The sequence below is a fragment of the Lissotriton vulgaris genome, chromosome 12 (assembly GCF_964263255.1).
Source record: "Lissotriton vulgaris chromosome 12, aLisVul1.2, whole genome shotgun sequence".
Classification (NCBI taxonomy): Eukaryota; Metazoa; Chordata; class Amphibia; order Caudata; family Salamandridae; genus Lissotriton; species Lissotriton vulgaris.
Genome location: NC_141700.1, coordinates 666,008,935 through 666,025,007, shown reverse-complemented (window position 1 = coordinate 666,025,007; position 16,073 = coordinate 666,008,935). Strand labels below are relative to the sequence as shown.

The window sequence follows — 16,073 nt, the reverse complement described above, 5'->3', positions numbered from 1 at the left end:
ACAGCGTCGGCCTTGTTGAAGACGTGGTGAGGGCAGGGGTCGGTCGGAGATCCGGAGTGGATGGAGTTAATCATGCGGACGGTGTCTTCGGTGCTGATCGGAGTCTAGGCGCGGAGGGTGGTGGTGGGGGGCGTTGGTGCGGTCGTGGCGTGCGTCGGTTGAGTGCTGAAGCTGTTGTGTATGTCCGCGATCTTGTTGTGGAAGTAGGAGACCTGATAAAATCTGACTTCCCATTGCGAGTGGGCGAACAGATTTTTCGAGGTCTGTACTGGTTTACTGAGGATCTTTTTACCATTGATCATCGACCTTCTTTATCACAGAATTTTCTAGTCACCAAATCAACCTGAATCCCAATATTAATGTGATATTGAAATCCGAATGTCTCTTGGGCATCTCGAGAGGCAGGCACATGTAATCAGTCTTCCTCCTCGGTGCTTTCCTTACACCATTCTTTCTCCACTGCTTATTCCAAAAGACACTTCTGTGCTAAAATATTAATCAATAGTTTCGTATTTAAATGCAGTCTTTTTTTTGGGGCAAGATGTTTTTGAAGTGTATTCAAAAACAAAGACTTTAGTTGCTGAGAACTAAATTGGTATAAACAAGAGAATTTAGAAGGAAAATATGAATTATATAGTTGAGTTCTGAATATGTAAGGAGAGGATTCCACCTGCAACTCTAGAGACAGATGTTTCCATATGTTTGGAGGCAACACAAGCATTGACAAATCCAGTAGGTCGCACCTTTGAAACTTATAGGCTCTGCCAAAGTCTTTTTTCATCCTGTACAGCAGTGGTTCTTAACCTTTTGACTTCTGTGGACCCCCACTCAATCTTTATTGGAAACCAGGGACCACTACTGAATCATTATTTGAATCCAGGGACCACAACTAAGACATTACTGGAAGCTGTGGATCCCAACGTAAGCTTTTTTGCTGATTTGAGCTGCAAAACAATACACAAAAAATACAGAAACAAGCACTCGGCAAACACATCCATATTTGGATTAATTCACAAAACTGTTTTAAAAGAAACATTTTTATTTTTATTGGAAGGATGGAGTTTTTCTAAATTCCATTGAGACCACTCAACATCTACACTTTATTCTATTTGATTCACTTGCAGTTCTCCCACTAATCAATCCAAGGATACTAATTTAATTTTTAGTCTCCAATTTCGAATTCTTTAACATTTACAGAAGTTTTAAGATTTTCAATTTTACAATTTACTTCTTTATTTAACCCCTTCGAGGCTATTGACGAGCTGGGCTCGTCATCGCGCTTACCTGTCCTGCGCGGATGACAAGGCCAGCTCGTCACGTAACGCGGTAATTTTGAATTTGCCGCGCACAGCGGGAAAAGCCGCCGCAGCGATGCGGTTAAGCATACTTTATTTATGTGCGAATATTATTTAATTTTCTAAGCAGCCTTGGAGCTTCTGAGTAGGCTTAGGAGACCCAAAGTGGTCCCCATACCACAGGTTAAGAATCACTGCTGTACATTAGCAACAACAATGGCGAAGCAGTACAGCATGAACAAAAGGAGAAAAAATAACTTAGTGAGTCAGCTGAGTCAAGTTTTTGAGGCTGTTAGGGAGGGCTTAGGGGGGTTGGGGGGGGGAAGGGATGCGGAGACCATAGGAAAACTGGGTTGGAAACAACTCAAAGTCCATCGCCCCCTCCACAGAACATCAGTGCTGTGCATTAACAGATTTACATATCACACATTCAGGCAGTATACATCTTTTCTAGGAGAAGACTGCTTTCCTATTGAATTTTAAAAGATTAATAAGATGGGGCTGGCAACCTTGTTCTTAAGGGCTTTTAAAGTAGCTGAGTGTTTGGGCTGCCTGTGTGTGTGGTATTTAACAACACTATAATCTCCTATCCAACCCTGGCAAGGACCCTTCACAGTGTCTAGCTACACCAAAATGACCTTATAGAACATGGATGTCAACATTCTTGCCAAGTTATTTCTTAAGAGGCTCATCTCGCTAATTGCTAGACCCATGCACAATAGAGGTAGTGTTTGTTCCTGGTAGCTTTTTGGAGATAATACTCAAAAAACACTTTGGCTTCTCATTAGGCAGGTTAGAAATGATGTGGAGAAGTGTGTCCCTGTTAGTGGATTCCAAAAAATAATTTGATTGGGATTATTTGGTTTGGAACCTAAAAAGAGCTGTTATGGGAAAAACTTCTGTCCATATAATCCTATGGCAGTACTGAAATCTCATAGCTCAGATAAACTGTAACGGAATTCTGTACAAGACCTTCCCAATTAAGAGGGGGACCAGGCAGGCAAGACCACTTTCCCTACTATTGTTTATATTGGCGCTTAAACCCTTGGCTGCCAAGATCAGACAGTCCAGTGATGTGGAGGGGATAGTGACTCCCACAGGCTAACAAAAAGTATTACATATGGACGACATTCTATTAACTGTTTGTGAACCCTAGTCTTCCATCGCCACCATCATGGCACTTATTGATGAATTCTCTCTCTTCTCCAATTATTGGATGAAGTGGTCCAAAAGTGAAATATTTCCAATGACAAAATACATGGGTAAGTCCGATCTGGGTGATCACTATCTGAAGTCGGCTCCAAGGAACTTTAGGTAATTGGACAACCTTGTCAACCGTGGCATGAAGGCGATGGTGAATGATAACAATGGTCTTCTTTTGTCCACTAAAATGGTCCAAATTAGACATTTGCACACTGATACCTCTTAGATAGCTTTTTGGTGCTATGCATATAACGATGCTGAAAGATTTGAGCAAGAAACTAACATCGGTGCACTGGGTTTGTGCTTATATACTACTCTGGTCCATCACTTTGATGTGGAACAAGTTGGCACATACAAGCTCTGACTAGTAAAACGTCCGGATCCTGTCTGGTGAGGAAACAACGGTTATAGAGAGTATCCCAAAGAACGAGTGAAGGTAAGTAACTTGTTCTGTTAGGATATGCTAAAAATATTTCATGAAATCATCCTTCTAATTTTGAAGCAGGTGCAGTTACTTTTCCTCTTCTTTACTGATGTATTTAATGAATCTAAGTATCAAGAGTTAAATGTTACACATCCTTTCTATCCAGCTTGTCTACGTAGTTTGAATAACATTTCGCTGAACTAGAGTTTCTTTTATTTCAGATGTATATAGCTCTGATTTCTGCCCATTCCCTCATTCTCTGTGGGTTTCAGTTTTTTTCCTGTGTCCGAGGACAATGGACTGGTGAGTGAATATTAACCTTTTTAAATAATCCTTATAGGTTTAAAAACCTATTTCACAAGAACAGTTTTAACGTGCATTGAAATGCAATGTGTTTTTATTTTTTCCTTCGTCTCAACGATGAAGGTCTGAGTATCCGCATATCTGAATACAGAGGCTATATTCCCAGGTTGTTATCGAAGTATGACATCTTCCATAGTAAAAATAAAATGGGGGTTAAGAGTTATTCATCGATTTGGAGTTTTTGTAGAACGCTCAAACTACAGGTATGCTCGTATTGCTGGATGCAGGTTGAAAAAGTGGCAACACTAAAGTGGGATAAATGTAAACAAAACAAACCAGAATTGAATCCCGCAAAGGGAATACTATGAATTATTCAAAGACTTAAAAACCTTTACAGTAATGATTGAGCAATTAACAAAAAGTCTTGGGTGGGGGTATAGATAGACTGAAGAAGTAATTGATTGATGGATCAGTAAGAGGACCAGCTGAGAATAGGTTTGGCTGTAGGCGGACAGGAATAGGAGAGTCATTAGACTTATGATAAACATTAGGAAGTCCTTTTCTGATCACAGTGCCTGAGGTGGTCTTTGCAAAACCTTTATTAACCTGGAGGATGGTTCATCAGCAGGTTTGCAGAGGAGGATCTCGTATTGTAGGAAGAAAAAGTTTGGATAGTTAACCAGTTGCTCAACCATGCACAAATATTTGAACAACACGCAGCATTTTAAATTGTGATTCCCTTTTGATAGTTACCAAATGTAGTGATTTCCAGACAGCGCTAATATGGTCTTTGCAATTGAAGCAAAAGATAAATCCTGAAGTGTGGTTGTGAATTCTTTGCAATTTGTCGATCAGGTTCTTGAGGGGGTCTGATAAATAGGCTTTTTGTGTACGATGATTAACGGTGCTAAAAGTGGCGAAGAGGTCTGATAGTAACAAGGCTCAGGCTTGACTTTTGTTCCTTGTAGTGATTATCTCTTCGGGATTTTAAGGGGCAGAGTTTCTCTGCCTTAGTTTCAAGATTTGAGGAGAGGTGAAACGTCACCACTGATTGCACGGTGCTTACGGTATTTTGGAGACAAGCAGTGGTACCGTAGTTTGACATGACCGCTACATTCTCATTTGATTTGTTTGAGGAGCAAGGTTATTAGTGCATCTTTCAGTGTTTGACGAATTTCACCAGAGTTGAGTGATGCATTTATGAGGTTAGTGATCAAGAGAACTAGAACTGAGGGGCCCAAGATTATAACTTTGGCATTACAAATATTGAGTGTGGGCATCCCATTTTCCCCGTGAAGAGCTGAGTGTAAATGTATTTACAAGTTCATTGAGCTATTCTTTTTATCACAATTCAATTTAGAGCTGAAATTAAGGAAGCAGTTTGCGAAGGCAATATTTTTTGACATAATAAAAATTAATATATAATTATACAGAAACTATTGGTGATCAAGGTTTAACCTTAGGTTGATGTGGAACAGCTTTTATGCAGTTGTAGATCCCAAGTCCTTTGTCAAAAAGTTAATGTTATTAGTTGTTGTAAAGAGATTAGAAACCTTGCAAACTAAAAAGCAAAATGTGCTACAGATATGTTTGTCTTATTTAGGTTAGCACATATTTTTGCTTGATAACTACGTAGACCACATGGGTCCATTTCCTCTGGTAATTATAGTACAGCTGAATGAGAAGAGAACTCAAATTCAATTTGATAGTTTATGGTTGGAAAAAACTCGTTTGTAAGGAAGCAGGAAACGGGGAAAGCAAACGTGTTTCCTTAACTCTAACTGTGCTGTTCGGTGTTCATAAAGAACATGCTGACTTGATAGAAACGGGAAGGAAGATGCCTACTCATTTCTGTGCGTTGCATTCTGCTTGTTCAGCACAATGAAATGGTGAGTGATAGTTTGAAGAACCGGCTTAGCATTGAAGATGCGAATGGGAGGGGAGTTCATTCTTGGTTTTCTCGGTTGTTCGAGACTGAAAGGTCGGAAAAAGTCAACGAGAGACGGATTCATTTCTGGTATTGGCACGCGCATTTTCTGCCTTTGCTTATTTCAGTTGGTAGAGAAATGTCTATACTTTAAATCCATTCAGTTATTCTTATGTCTTTCTGTGTATTTTAAACGTAATTTAGGATTGTCAAACATTGCCCGAAATTTCTGCATGGACTGGAACAATGTGCATTTAGGTCTGGCTTTCAAGAATGCTTCACCCGTTTAGTCAGAATAAAGATATCCAAAAAATCATACGTAATGTGCGTACAATGAAGGACTTTTGGTCATCCATTGGACTCTTGTAATTTCTGGCCTTTGAGACCGCTTTATGTGGCTCACGAGACAAGTATTAATAAATAACCCACAAGATGGGCTTTTGGTCACTATGCTCCGTTGTTTGAAATACAATTTACTTCCATCGGTCCCAGCATGTGGCAATGGAGAATCAAAGTGTTTTCTTTAAGTTTATTTTGATATATTTCTCTTCAAAATAAACAGGAATTTATTTTGCCTGCTCTTCAGGTGCTCGATTAGGTGGCAATTCTTTTTTTGTCTCGTTTTTAAAGCAGCTTTTTTTGTAAATAGTTTTATGTAATATTGTAGCAGGCAGTAAAATTAATGCTTAGTTGGAAAATTATTTTTTCTTGTCTTCAAAAAGTGCAGTGGTAAAATGCATGGCACAACTTAAATAATAATACAAAATAAATCACAGCCGTATTTTTTTCACATATACATTTTTTATTGCAAGAGTATGGTGCCCACGTTTACGTTGAGGTCTGCTTTCTTTTTTTTTGTCATGTGTACAATAAATGTGAAAAAAGAAATGACACGTAAACATTTTACCAGCATAATAAGACCAGAACTATTGGCTTTGCCAATGTTTGTTTTTCTATCTGTATTTCTGTGATTAATGCTCTAGCTGCCAGTTTTTGTGCCAACTGTATTTAGAAATTCTTCTTGCTTTGTCAGTTCGCTGTCCGAATGTTTTCCCCCAGAAATGTTACTTATTTTTTATTTATACCATTGGTCCATTTTCATTTCACATACAGCAACATGCAATTAGAGTGAACCGCAATTGCAATAAAACTGAATTAATGTTTCCATCCTATCTTCTGTAAACTTAACTCAGAACTTCTCTTTTGCTCGTTGTAAAATACAATTCGATTAATCGGTTGTCAGTTGTGTTAATGAGAGAGGATAAAACATGTTCTTGAAAGCTAGGAATACCAGTTAGCTTTCGCCTGTTAGGTTTATTATGTTTTTATTTTGCCTTTCTTTAATTAGGAACACTTTTTCTTCTGGCTGTCACGTTCTTACCCCTTCTATCGTAATTATTGCCATACTCTCCCTGTTGTACCTATCTCCATAATTGGTCACAACTAAACACGGGTAAATCTTCCACATTTTAAAACATTTGAGTTTTGGTTATTGAAATCCCAAAAGAAGCAGATGTACTACTGTTGTTACCTTTGGGAAACTTATAAGATTGACATACAACTGCTGCCACTTAGTAACATGCTGTGTCTAGCAAAGCATAAAGGAGGAGAGTTTGAGCCAAAACTATTTTGTAATTCAAAACATTTGTTGTGCTCGTTGCCGTCTTTAAACAAGCATACTTTACCTTTAGAAGGCTTACCTCAAAGTAATGAATTGTTGCCCAACATCATAATAGCTAATGAGAGTTTTCAGATCAATACCCAAGTATTGATGCAGCTCATTGTAGAGAAACAAATGTTTTTTGTGCGTACACATTGGCATATTCTTCATTTGAACACCTCTAACCTGGACAGAATGAGCCAGCTGATGGCCAATTACTTCTATTTGACTTCCCCCATTCATTATTTGATTTGAATTACTATTGCACCAATCAGTCTCCCTCAATAAAGTTAGACATCTAGTTTCAGCATATATATGTATGACGGGCCAGGGTGAAAATACAACATTTCCCAACATATACTGGGGTCGGTTGGTAGATTAGTTGGTATTGATGGAGAATACTACAAGAGACAGATGAGGAGTGGTAGTATTGTCAGCTAAAATTCTGTGGTGAGTGAATAAAAGACTGTAGCATCCTTTCTCGTCTTGCTCTCCCTCCATATTTAGCAATGTCTACATGTCAGGTCGGACTGGTAAAAGAAAATGCAATAGATGCTCTTTAAATGTAGAAAGTGGCATCAGCGCAAAATGCTCCCCTAACATGCAGGATCATCCTATTGCCGTTCTGCCTCAACCATCCCAGCCAAGATCATGTTTTCCTCCTACCACCAATACCAATGGAAGAGCTTCTCTTAACGCTTGACCTGTTCTGAGGTGTTTACTCTGCTTATGCTGCCTTACCTTACTGAAGGCGCAGCTTTTTCATGTTAATTGGTCTAAAAAAGTTGCCTTCTCCATTTACTACTAAATATGGGCTTCAGAATAGGACTTTCTGTCTCAGCAATTGAACCTCACAAATCCTACATATCCTGCTTTAAAAAGTTTTACCTGATCGGTTCCCATTTATTCTGCAAGGGAATTCAGCTAAGGTCACCAACGACCAGTATTCTGTTCATATCAAAAGTAGAAGCAGTGCTTCAAGAGACCATGGACTTAGGGTCCAATCCATTCCTTCTGGGATTTAGGGCCAGGTGTGAAACTTGTTTTTGCATTTCTTATTGGTACTGATGTGATGGTTGCCTCTCCCCTCTTGGGTATTCAGCTGTTTATTCAGGAGGTAATAACTCCATGCTCAAGCAACTAAGCATCTTAGTCAGAATACATCTGTTCAAAAGACCTGAACTCAATCGGTACTGTACAACCTGCTCAAACCTGATAAGTTTAATACATTACTATGTATTTATACAAAAGGACACCAAGGGTTGAGGTAAAACAAATAGCACCTGCTTTCACCTGTGGCTTGTATTTCAAATTGATGGTGCTTGTGATTCCAAGGAACACAACCCCGTTTGTTCCGTCAAGGGCAAAGCCCAAAATTGTAATGTATAATAAGAAATCAGCACCCATCCAGAAAGTATTGTCTTTATAGTCTCAAATGTCCATAGTACATATACAAATGCACAGTCTTGTAAAAAAAAGGGATCCAAATTCTTGCAGACTTTCTTGTTCAAGTTCTTTATTATAGTATTTCAGCACAAGAAAAATCCAAGAACACAAAAGGATTTACTTCTTAGCCAGCCAACGCATTTCGTCTCTTACAATGAGACTTCTTCAGGGCTAAGGATAAAACATATCATAATTAGACACCATATACCATTTACATATACAATTGAGTTAAGAATAAAAATCTACAAAAACCACCTAAAATTGTGTTGTCTCCATTTGATTTACCCAAGTTGGCCAATGAATTAAATTAAAAAGAAATTTTAAAGGACATTTTATGCAGAAAAGGAGATAGGATTGATTGGACAAACAGAACAGAAGGAAGCACTGTTCTTTTGAGAGAACCCTACTTATTCCACTATAGTGCTCACAACCTTTTTTTTGTCTGTATACAAGGTTTACAAAAAACTGATAAAGTTACAATACAAAACAAAATTACACAACAGAAAAAACAACAAAAACCTGGACCCGTAGCATACCTTCAACAAGAAATGGTAATCATACATCAATACATCATGGTAAGTTTCTCAAAAACAGAATATTAAGGTAATTTTCTAGAAAGTGCAAAACAGAAACAATTTCCACTTTAGAATATATAACAGAAAAAGGAGAAATCAAGCACGAAGTCATGACATTTGAGTAACAATCTAGTTCTAGAAAGGTTGTCCATTGTTACCTATTGCAAAGCTTTGGAGTGTCTGATAGTTTGTGAGCATAACATATCTCCCTGGATTCAAGGCATACTCTTATCAATTTATTAACTGATTCTCCTCAAACGGTACACTGTATCTAAGTAATCACCTAGTCTTGTAACCAAAAAACTATTAATAGCCATGAGTGAAGCCCAGGATGTTTTTAAGATGATATGGGACATTGTAGTGTCCCTTATGACTGTATTGCTGTTATACCTAAAAACATCTCTTACATATACAGAATTTATAAAGTGGGGTGAATCCTGAAGGAGGTTTAATCAAAAGGGATCTAAGCAAAGATTGACTTTAAGTAAAGTCAGCCAACCTTGTTAACAAAGTTAAAAAGTAAGTAACCCAAGTGAGTGTAGATAGTTGGGTTACTTACTTTTTAACTTTGTTAACAAGGTTGGCTGACTTTACTTAAAGTCAATCTTTGCTTAGATCCCTTTTGATTAAACCTCCTTCAGGATTCACCCTCACTTTATAAATTCTGTGCTATTTTATAAATCTATACTTGTTGTATATAGTTAATGGACCAGATAGCAGCTTTCCCAATTTCTCTTATTCTCCAACAGCATCTTGTTGAGATAACTTTGAATTGACATACTGAATACATTTTTTTAAGGAGAATGATAAAATCATGTTCAATGTCGGTACTTAGAGTATGGGTTGCATATTATGCATTGAGGGTTGTGTTTTGGTAGGGAATTTCATATAAGATACCAGATTTAAGCGTAACCAGCCTGTGACTCTAGTATTGTAAAGAAAGGATGTCATGATTAACTTTGAAGGCCTGAATCTGTGAATTTGTGAGTTTCTATAGATGATCTAAATCAGAATTGTTTAATAACTAGTATAGTATATATACTTATAATTACATTCTTTCCTTTCTGTTTCTTTCTATGAATCATGCCCAGACTACTAAGAGTAAGCACAGCAAAAACAGGTAGTTTTCGAATTCTAAATGTGTTTAGTGACTATATGATCTAAAAACTTTCCATCTTAATTTAATGAGTAATATTATGATACTGATGTTAATATGGCATTTATTTTCAGTGTGAGCAATACAGCTATCTAACAGACAGGGAATCCTGACGTTGTATGGGTTCTGTCCTCTTGAACACTGCTCGTCAAAACAAAGAGGTAATCACATAGTCTGATGTAATATATTATGCAGGATTTCATCTAATGTAAGAGATGTTTTTTAGGTATAACAGCAATACAGTCATAAGGGACACTACACTGTCCCATATCATCTTAAAAACATCCTGGGCTTCACTCATGGCTATTAATAGTTTTTTGGTTACAAGACTAGGTGATTACTTAGATAACAGTGTACCGTTTGAGGAGAATCAGTTAATAAATTAATAAGAGTATGCCTTGAATCCAGGGAGATATTTTATGCTCACAAACTATCAGACACTCCAAAGCTTTGCAATAGGTAACAATGGACAACCTTTCTAGAACTAGATTGTTACTCAAATGTCATGACTTCGTGCTTGATTTCTCCTTTTTCTGTTATATAATCTAAAGTGGAAATTGTTTCTGTTTTGCACTTTCTAGAAAATTACCTTAATATCCTGTTTTTGAGAAACTTACCATGATGTAGTGATGTATGATTACCATTTCCCGTTGAAGGTATGCTACGGGTCCAGGTTTTTGTTGTTTTTTCTGTTGTGTAATTTTGTTTTGTATTGTAACTTAATCATTTTTTTGTAAACCTTGCATACAGACAAAAAAAGGTTGTGAGCACTATAGTGGAATAAGTAGGGTTCTCTCAAAAGAACATTGCTTCCTTCTGTTCTGTTTGTCCAATCAATCCGCTCTCCTTTTCTGCATAAAATTTCCTTTAAAATTTCTTTTGAATTTAATTCATTGGCCAACTTGGGTAAATCAAATGGAGACAACACAATTTTAGGTGGTTTTTTGTAGATTTTTATTCTTAACTCAATTGTATATGTAAATGGTGTATGGTGTCTAATTATGATATGTTTTATCCTTAGCCCAGAAGAAGTCTCATTGTAAGAGACGAAACGCGTTGGCTGGCTAAGAAGTAAATCCTTTTGTGTTCTTGGATTTTTCTTGTGCTGAAATACTATAATAAAGAACTTGAACAAGAAAGTCTGCAAGAATTTGGATCCCTTTTTTTTACAAGACTGTGCATTTGTATATGTACTATGGACATTTGAGACTATAAAGACAATACTTTCTGGATGGGTGCTGATTTCTTATTATACACTACATTACTATGTATGTTGAGCTTGTGCCTCCTCAACTTCATAGGTTTGGATAATTTTGGTGGTTGATCGGGATCTCCTAGTAACATACCCTAGAAATGTTAAATTCAGAGTTATAATCCTGTCATGGGATAGAGAGTCCAACTCACAAAAGGGCTGTCTTGGTGTTGCCTGTATCTCAATTAGCTATCCCAGATAGGTCAAACGTATCGAAGCCCGTCAAGGAAAATGACACCATTCAGAGGGAAAAATGTTTCTCATTAATTAATTTACCATGCCTTCTTTGGATACTCTTTCATACAATACAAAAAGCATAAAACTGGGGAAAAGGATAATAGAAGAGTGCAACAGTTTCGCCCTGATCTCATCACCCCATCCCCCCCACTTGTTGATGTTGAACATCAAGCAATACAGCCTCCATTCCAATTTGGGGTCTTTTTTGTGACCAGGAGTATGAGTGTCGACTGTGCCTTTCAGGGTCAGTTAAGGTGTAATTCTTAACTTTTTATCAGTTACAGTTGTGTTATCTGAAATTTTCATCCAGACCTCCTCCAACTCGTGGACAGACCCCAGACCTGTAGCTTTTAATGTATTTGACAGTACAGAATTTTTGTATCCTTTGCCAGCTACTTTTTGATGCCATTACAAGAGGCTCAGTAGTTTTTCTGTGGTCATTATTTCAGGTTTGGAATGTACATGAAAAAAGAAGTAACATACACTGCCTTGAAACGCTTATTATGTGTTTTTTTCTGGATGTCATTGTCAAACTGATCATAACTACAGATTTGTGAAAGTGAGAGGCTCCCCTAAGCCTGTGGAGCAAACATCTGTTTTAGGTGAGACCAGCTTTAAAAGGCAAATGTATACACGTGAGGCTGGGTCACCAAACAGGGTAGTTTCATCCGAGTTTCGCAAAATACTATGCATGCCACCACTCTTGTAGACAGTGGATTGGCACCCCAAATCTTTGATACTAGCATAAGTACTAAGATCTTGTCAGACCACTCTGCAATCATAATGCATTTAGATTTAATGCTTCCTCTATAACCAGTAACATTGCTAAACTCTATTAAAGAGACCATAGAAAATTATTTTATGGAAAATGGCAGTGGGTAGGTGGAGAGGAATATAATATGGGACGCAGCCAAGCCAGTCATTAGGTGAGACCTCATTTCTCATATGGCTCAATTTACTTTTATATCAGCCCCCCAAAAAGTGGAATTAGCAAGCTGAATACAAGAGCTCAACCTACGCCATCAACATGGCGGCTCTCAGAAAACATACCCAAATTTACAGACTGCGATGGGTGTGCTAGAGCAACTCCTGATGAAGGAGATGGCAAAGAAAATTCTCTATATAAATGTGAAATATTCTGAGAAATGTAATTAGGCAGATTCAGTTATTAGCTTACTCAAACACCAAACCAGAAATACTATTTCGAAAATTACAGAAGAGGCAGGACTCTGACATACTGAAGGCATTTCACTGCCACTACGTCAAATTATGTATCACCCAATCACTGGATAAGATGAGCTAAGACTGTTATTTAGAGTCCTTTGTCTTCCCCAACACGAGAGAGCTCAACTTCTTGTTGATTGATGGTCCAATAACTTCAGACAAAGGTAGATGCCCAGCAAGGAGCAGGGCCCCAATGAACTATCTCCATCCTTCTATAAAGGATACATAAACATATTGGCCCCTTCCACTTACAAAGCTTTACAATTCTTTTCTCCAAACCAGAGAGCTTAGGTCAACGATGACCGAATTTACAATAATCTTACTACTAAAACCGTAGAAAACCCCACTTCCTACTTCTCTTACTGACTGATCGCCCTGCTAAACTTTGAGTATTTACGAGAACCTGACCCCTAATAGTATCAGTGGAACAATGGGGTTTTATCAAACACAGACAAGTGGCGGATAACATTGCATATAACCTGATCAATGTACAGAAATGCACAGCACACAAATGGCCCTTCTCTCGCTAGACGCTGAGAAGGCTTCAATAATGTAGATTGAAAGTTCATAAAAAAATTCTTGCCAAGAGGGGTGTGGGCCCTAACATTCTCAAATATATTATGACAAACTTTGTCCACCCCTCGTCTAACTTAAAGTTCAATGGTGCATTATCTGATAAATTGACTCTAGCAAGGGGAACACGACTGGGTGTTCCTGCCCCTCAAATTTTTGCCTTCACAATGGAACCCTTGGTACAAAAATAAATCCGAAACCCAAAATCTGGGGCATCCGTCTTGGACCTGAAGCAATACAAATTGGCTCTGATTGCTGACTATATGCTTTACTTTATAACCGAACCGGTTACATTGATTCCAGCCTTGCTTCTGGAAATCAAACTGTTTGATTTGGTCTCTGAATTTAAGGTGAATTATGCTAAATCATCTGCGTTGGGAGTCTCCGATCCCAAGGGACTCTCTAGGCCAATTTGGGCTATTGTTGGGATGACCGCACACTGCAATATCTAGGAATCACCCTAGTGCTGGATACAGAATGTATCTATGAGGCTAACATCCCACAGTTGTTAAATGTCCTGTTCAAAGACCTATAAAGATGGGGTGAGCTGGAGATTTCCTGACTGGAATGTGTTGCCAGCAACAAGATGAACTTTCTTCTCAGACTACTATAAGTTCTTCAGCCACCTCCACGTGGGTGTACACCTCCATTACTCAAACCTATCCAAAATAAAATTCTTACTTTGTTTGGAGCAACAAATCCCCCAGTTTGTCCAGGCTCACACTTTTAAGGAAGCCTGAGGATGGGGTTGTGGGGCTACTAACATTGCTGGCTGTATGCTAACTGCTCAGCTGTGGCAGGCGCTAGACTAGCATTAAACCTCCCATACCACTCTCAGTGCTAAAGTAGAAAAACACTATGCCAGATTCCTTTATGCCATATACTTTGGCTGCCACGTAAACACAGACCGAAACAAAATACTCTACTCCATGCCACCACATACATCTCGACTGCAAGTAGACAATGTCACAAAATTGGAAGAAGATCTCCTTCCCTTCTCCCATGACTCCAATTAATTACAACCCTCACCTTTTACTTGGCCAATTAGACCCAGGCTTTTCATACTTGAATTAAGAGAAACCAATTACCAGTGGGAAATGTTTTACAAAGAAGGGACACTTGTAGACAGAGAAGCATGCATGGATCAATTCCACCTCCAACCACATGACAAATATAAATTGACCCAGTTGTTACCTAGGATAGGGGGCTGCGAGGACCACTCAATAGACCAATATATAAGATGTTGATTACAACTTTCTCTCATAACAAAACAAAAAAAGGGACTTTCCTTCTGTACACAGAAATCAATCAATCACACAGTGAACAACCTCCCTTCCTGTACGACAGCCTGGAGCAGGGACCTGTATAAAGAGATATCAGACAACACTTGGGGAACAGTGTGAACTTAATCAGTGAAGTCCTCAGTGTGTAAAAAAAATAGGAAAATGCATACAAACTCCTCACTAGATGGTACCTCACCCCAGCTCTAATGAAAGCGAAAAATGGTGTCTCTGACCTCTACTTGAGAGGTTGTGTAGAGAGGGAGGCATGGTATACATGTGGGGCACCTCCCCAAAGGTTTGTATCTATTGGGAAGAGGTGATTCAGATGGTGGAGGCGATCACAGAAAGAAACTCCCAGCAGATTCTCCTATTCTTCTGAAAATGTTTAAAAAAAAAAACGTGTAAACGTAAAGAACCGGGGGCCAAAAATCTGGTGGCATCTACAGACAATCTTCGGGTAGTCTGGAAGGGGATAGATAATAAGGAGGTCCTAGCCCGCATAATTAAAAAGTACCCTTCGCTAGTGTCTGTCTGCCTATCCTGTGACAACTCTGGACATGATATCATCGAGGCTTTCACTGGGTTGTGTAGGGCTATAAAAGAGGAGATTTCTAAACCCACTCCAGTAAACAATAATAACAAAAACCCAAGATGGTTCGACACTTCATGTTCTAAGGCAAATCGTGATTTACGGGCTGCTCTTATGGCTGAACCGCGGGATCAGTCTCAGGTGAGGAGACTTGGGTCAAGTTATAAGCGCGCCGTAAAAACACGAACAGAAGAGTTGTTAAAAGATCATTGGGAATCCCTAGCATGCACAGCTGCATTGAGAGATACCGCTGGATTCTGGGGTGGGGTAAAGAACATGAGATCGTTTGGGTCAAATATTACCCCCATAAATTGTAATATACCAGGGGTTAGGTGGTAGACCATTTCTCTAGTATTTATGCTGCACCTGACTCAGTAACAGCAACAGCAACACAGAACCACCCCAATGCACTGAATGTCTCAATATCGGAGGTGGAAGATGCTATTTCCCAAAGTGCAAGTAATAAAGCACCCGGGCCCGATGGATTGTCTATGGACCAAATTAAATCAGAGCCCGCTTTCTGGTCACCTTTACTCTGTAATATTTTTAATAATTTATCTGATAAGTCCCGGCAGCCTGGTCAAATAGTATAATTGTGCCAATCTTCAAGAATTGTGATAGATTAGATCCTGGTTGTTATCGTCCCATATCTTTAATACATAACACCTTGAAGATTTTAGGAAGGGTAATTTTTAACAAAATTCGAACTTGGGTTGAGGAAAACATGATTTTACACCCATGTCAGCTAGGCTTCAGAAGCAATGTAGGGACGGTGGAGCAATGCTTAAATCAAAATTTATTGCTGGCCAAATACACTATCGCCAAAAAATCCCCTTTATATTTGGGGTTTATGGATTTAAGTTCAGCTTTTGATTTTGTTAATCGCTCCCGCCTTTAGTCTGTCTTGCTAAATTATGGGTTAGACG

At 38.5% G+C, this 16,073-nt stretch overlaps 1 protein-coding gene across 2 annotated transcripts in view; it reads left to right on the top strand.

Moving 5' to 3' along the window:
- The window catches only part of ZDHHC7 (zDHHC palmitoyltransferase 7), a 281,602-nt gene that overhangs the window by 246,995 nt on the left and 18,534 nt on the right, over window positions 1-16,073 (top strand). For both annotated transcript variants that reach the window (XM_086945852.1, XM_086945851.1), the window contains one exon: window positions 3,144-3,225. In XM_086945852.1, coding sequence (XP_086801978.1) covers window positions 3,144-3,225 — 82 coding nt within the window. The remainder of the gene's footprint in view (window positions 1-3,143; window positions 3,226-16,073) is intronic.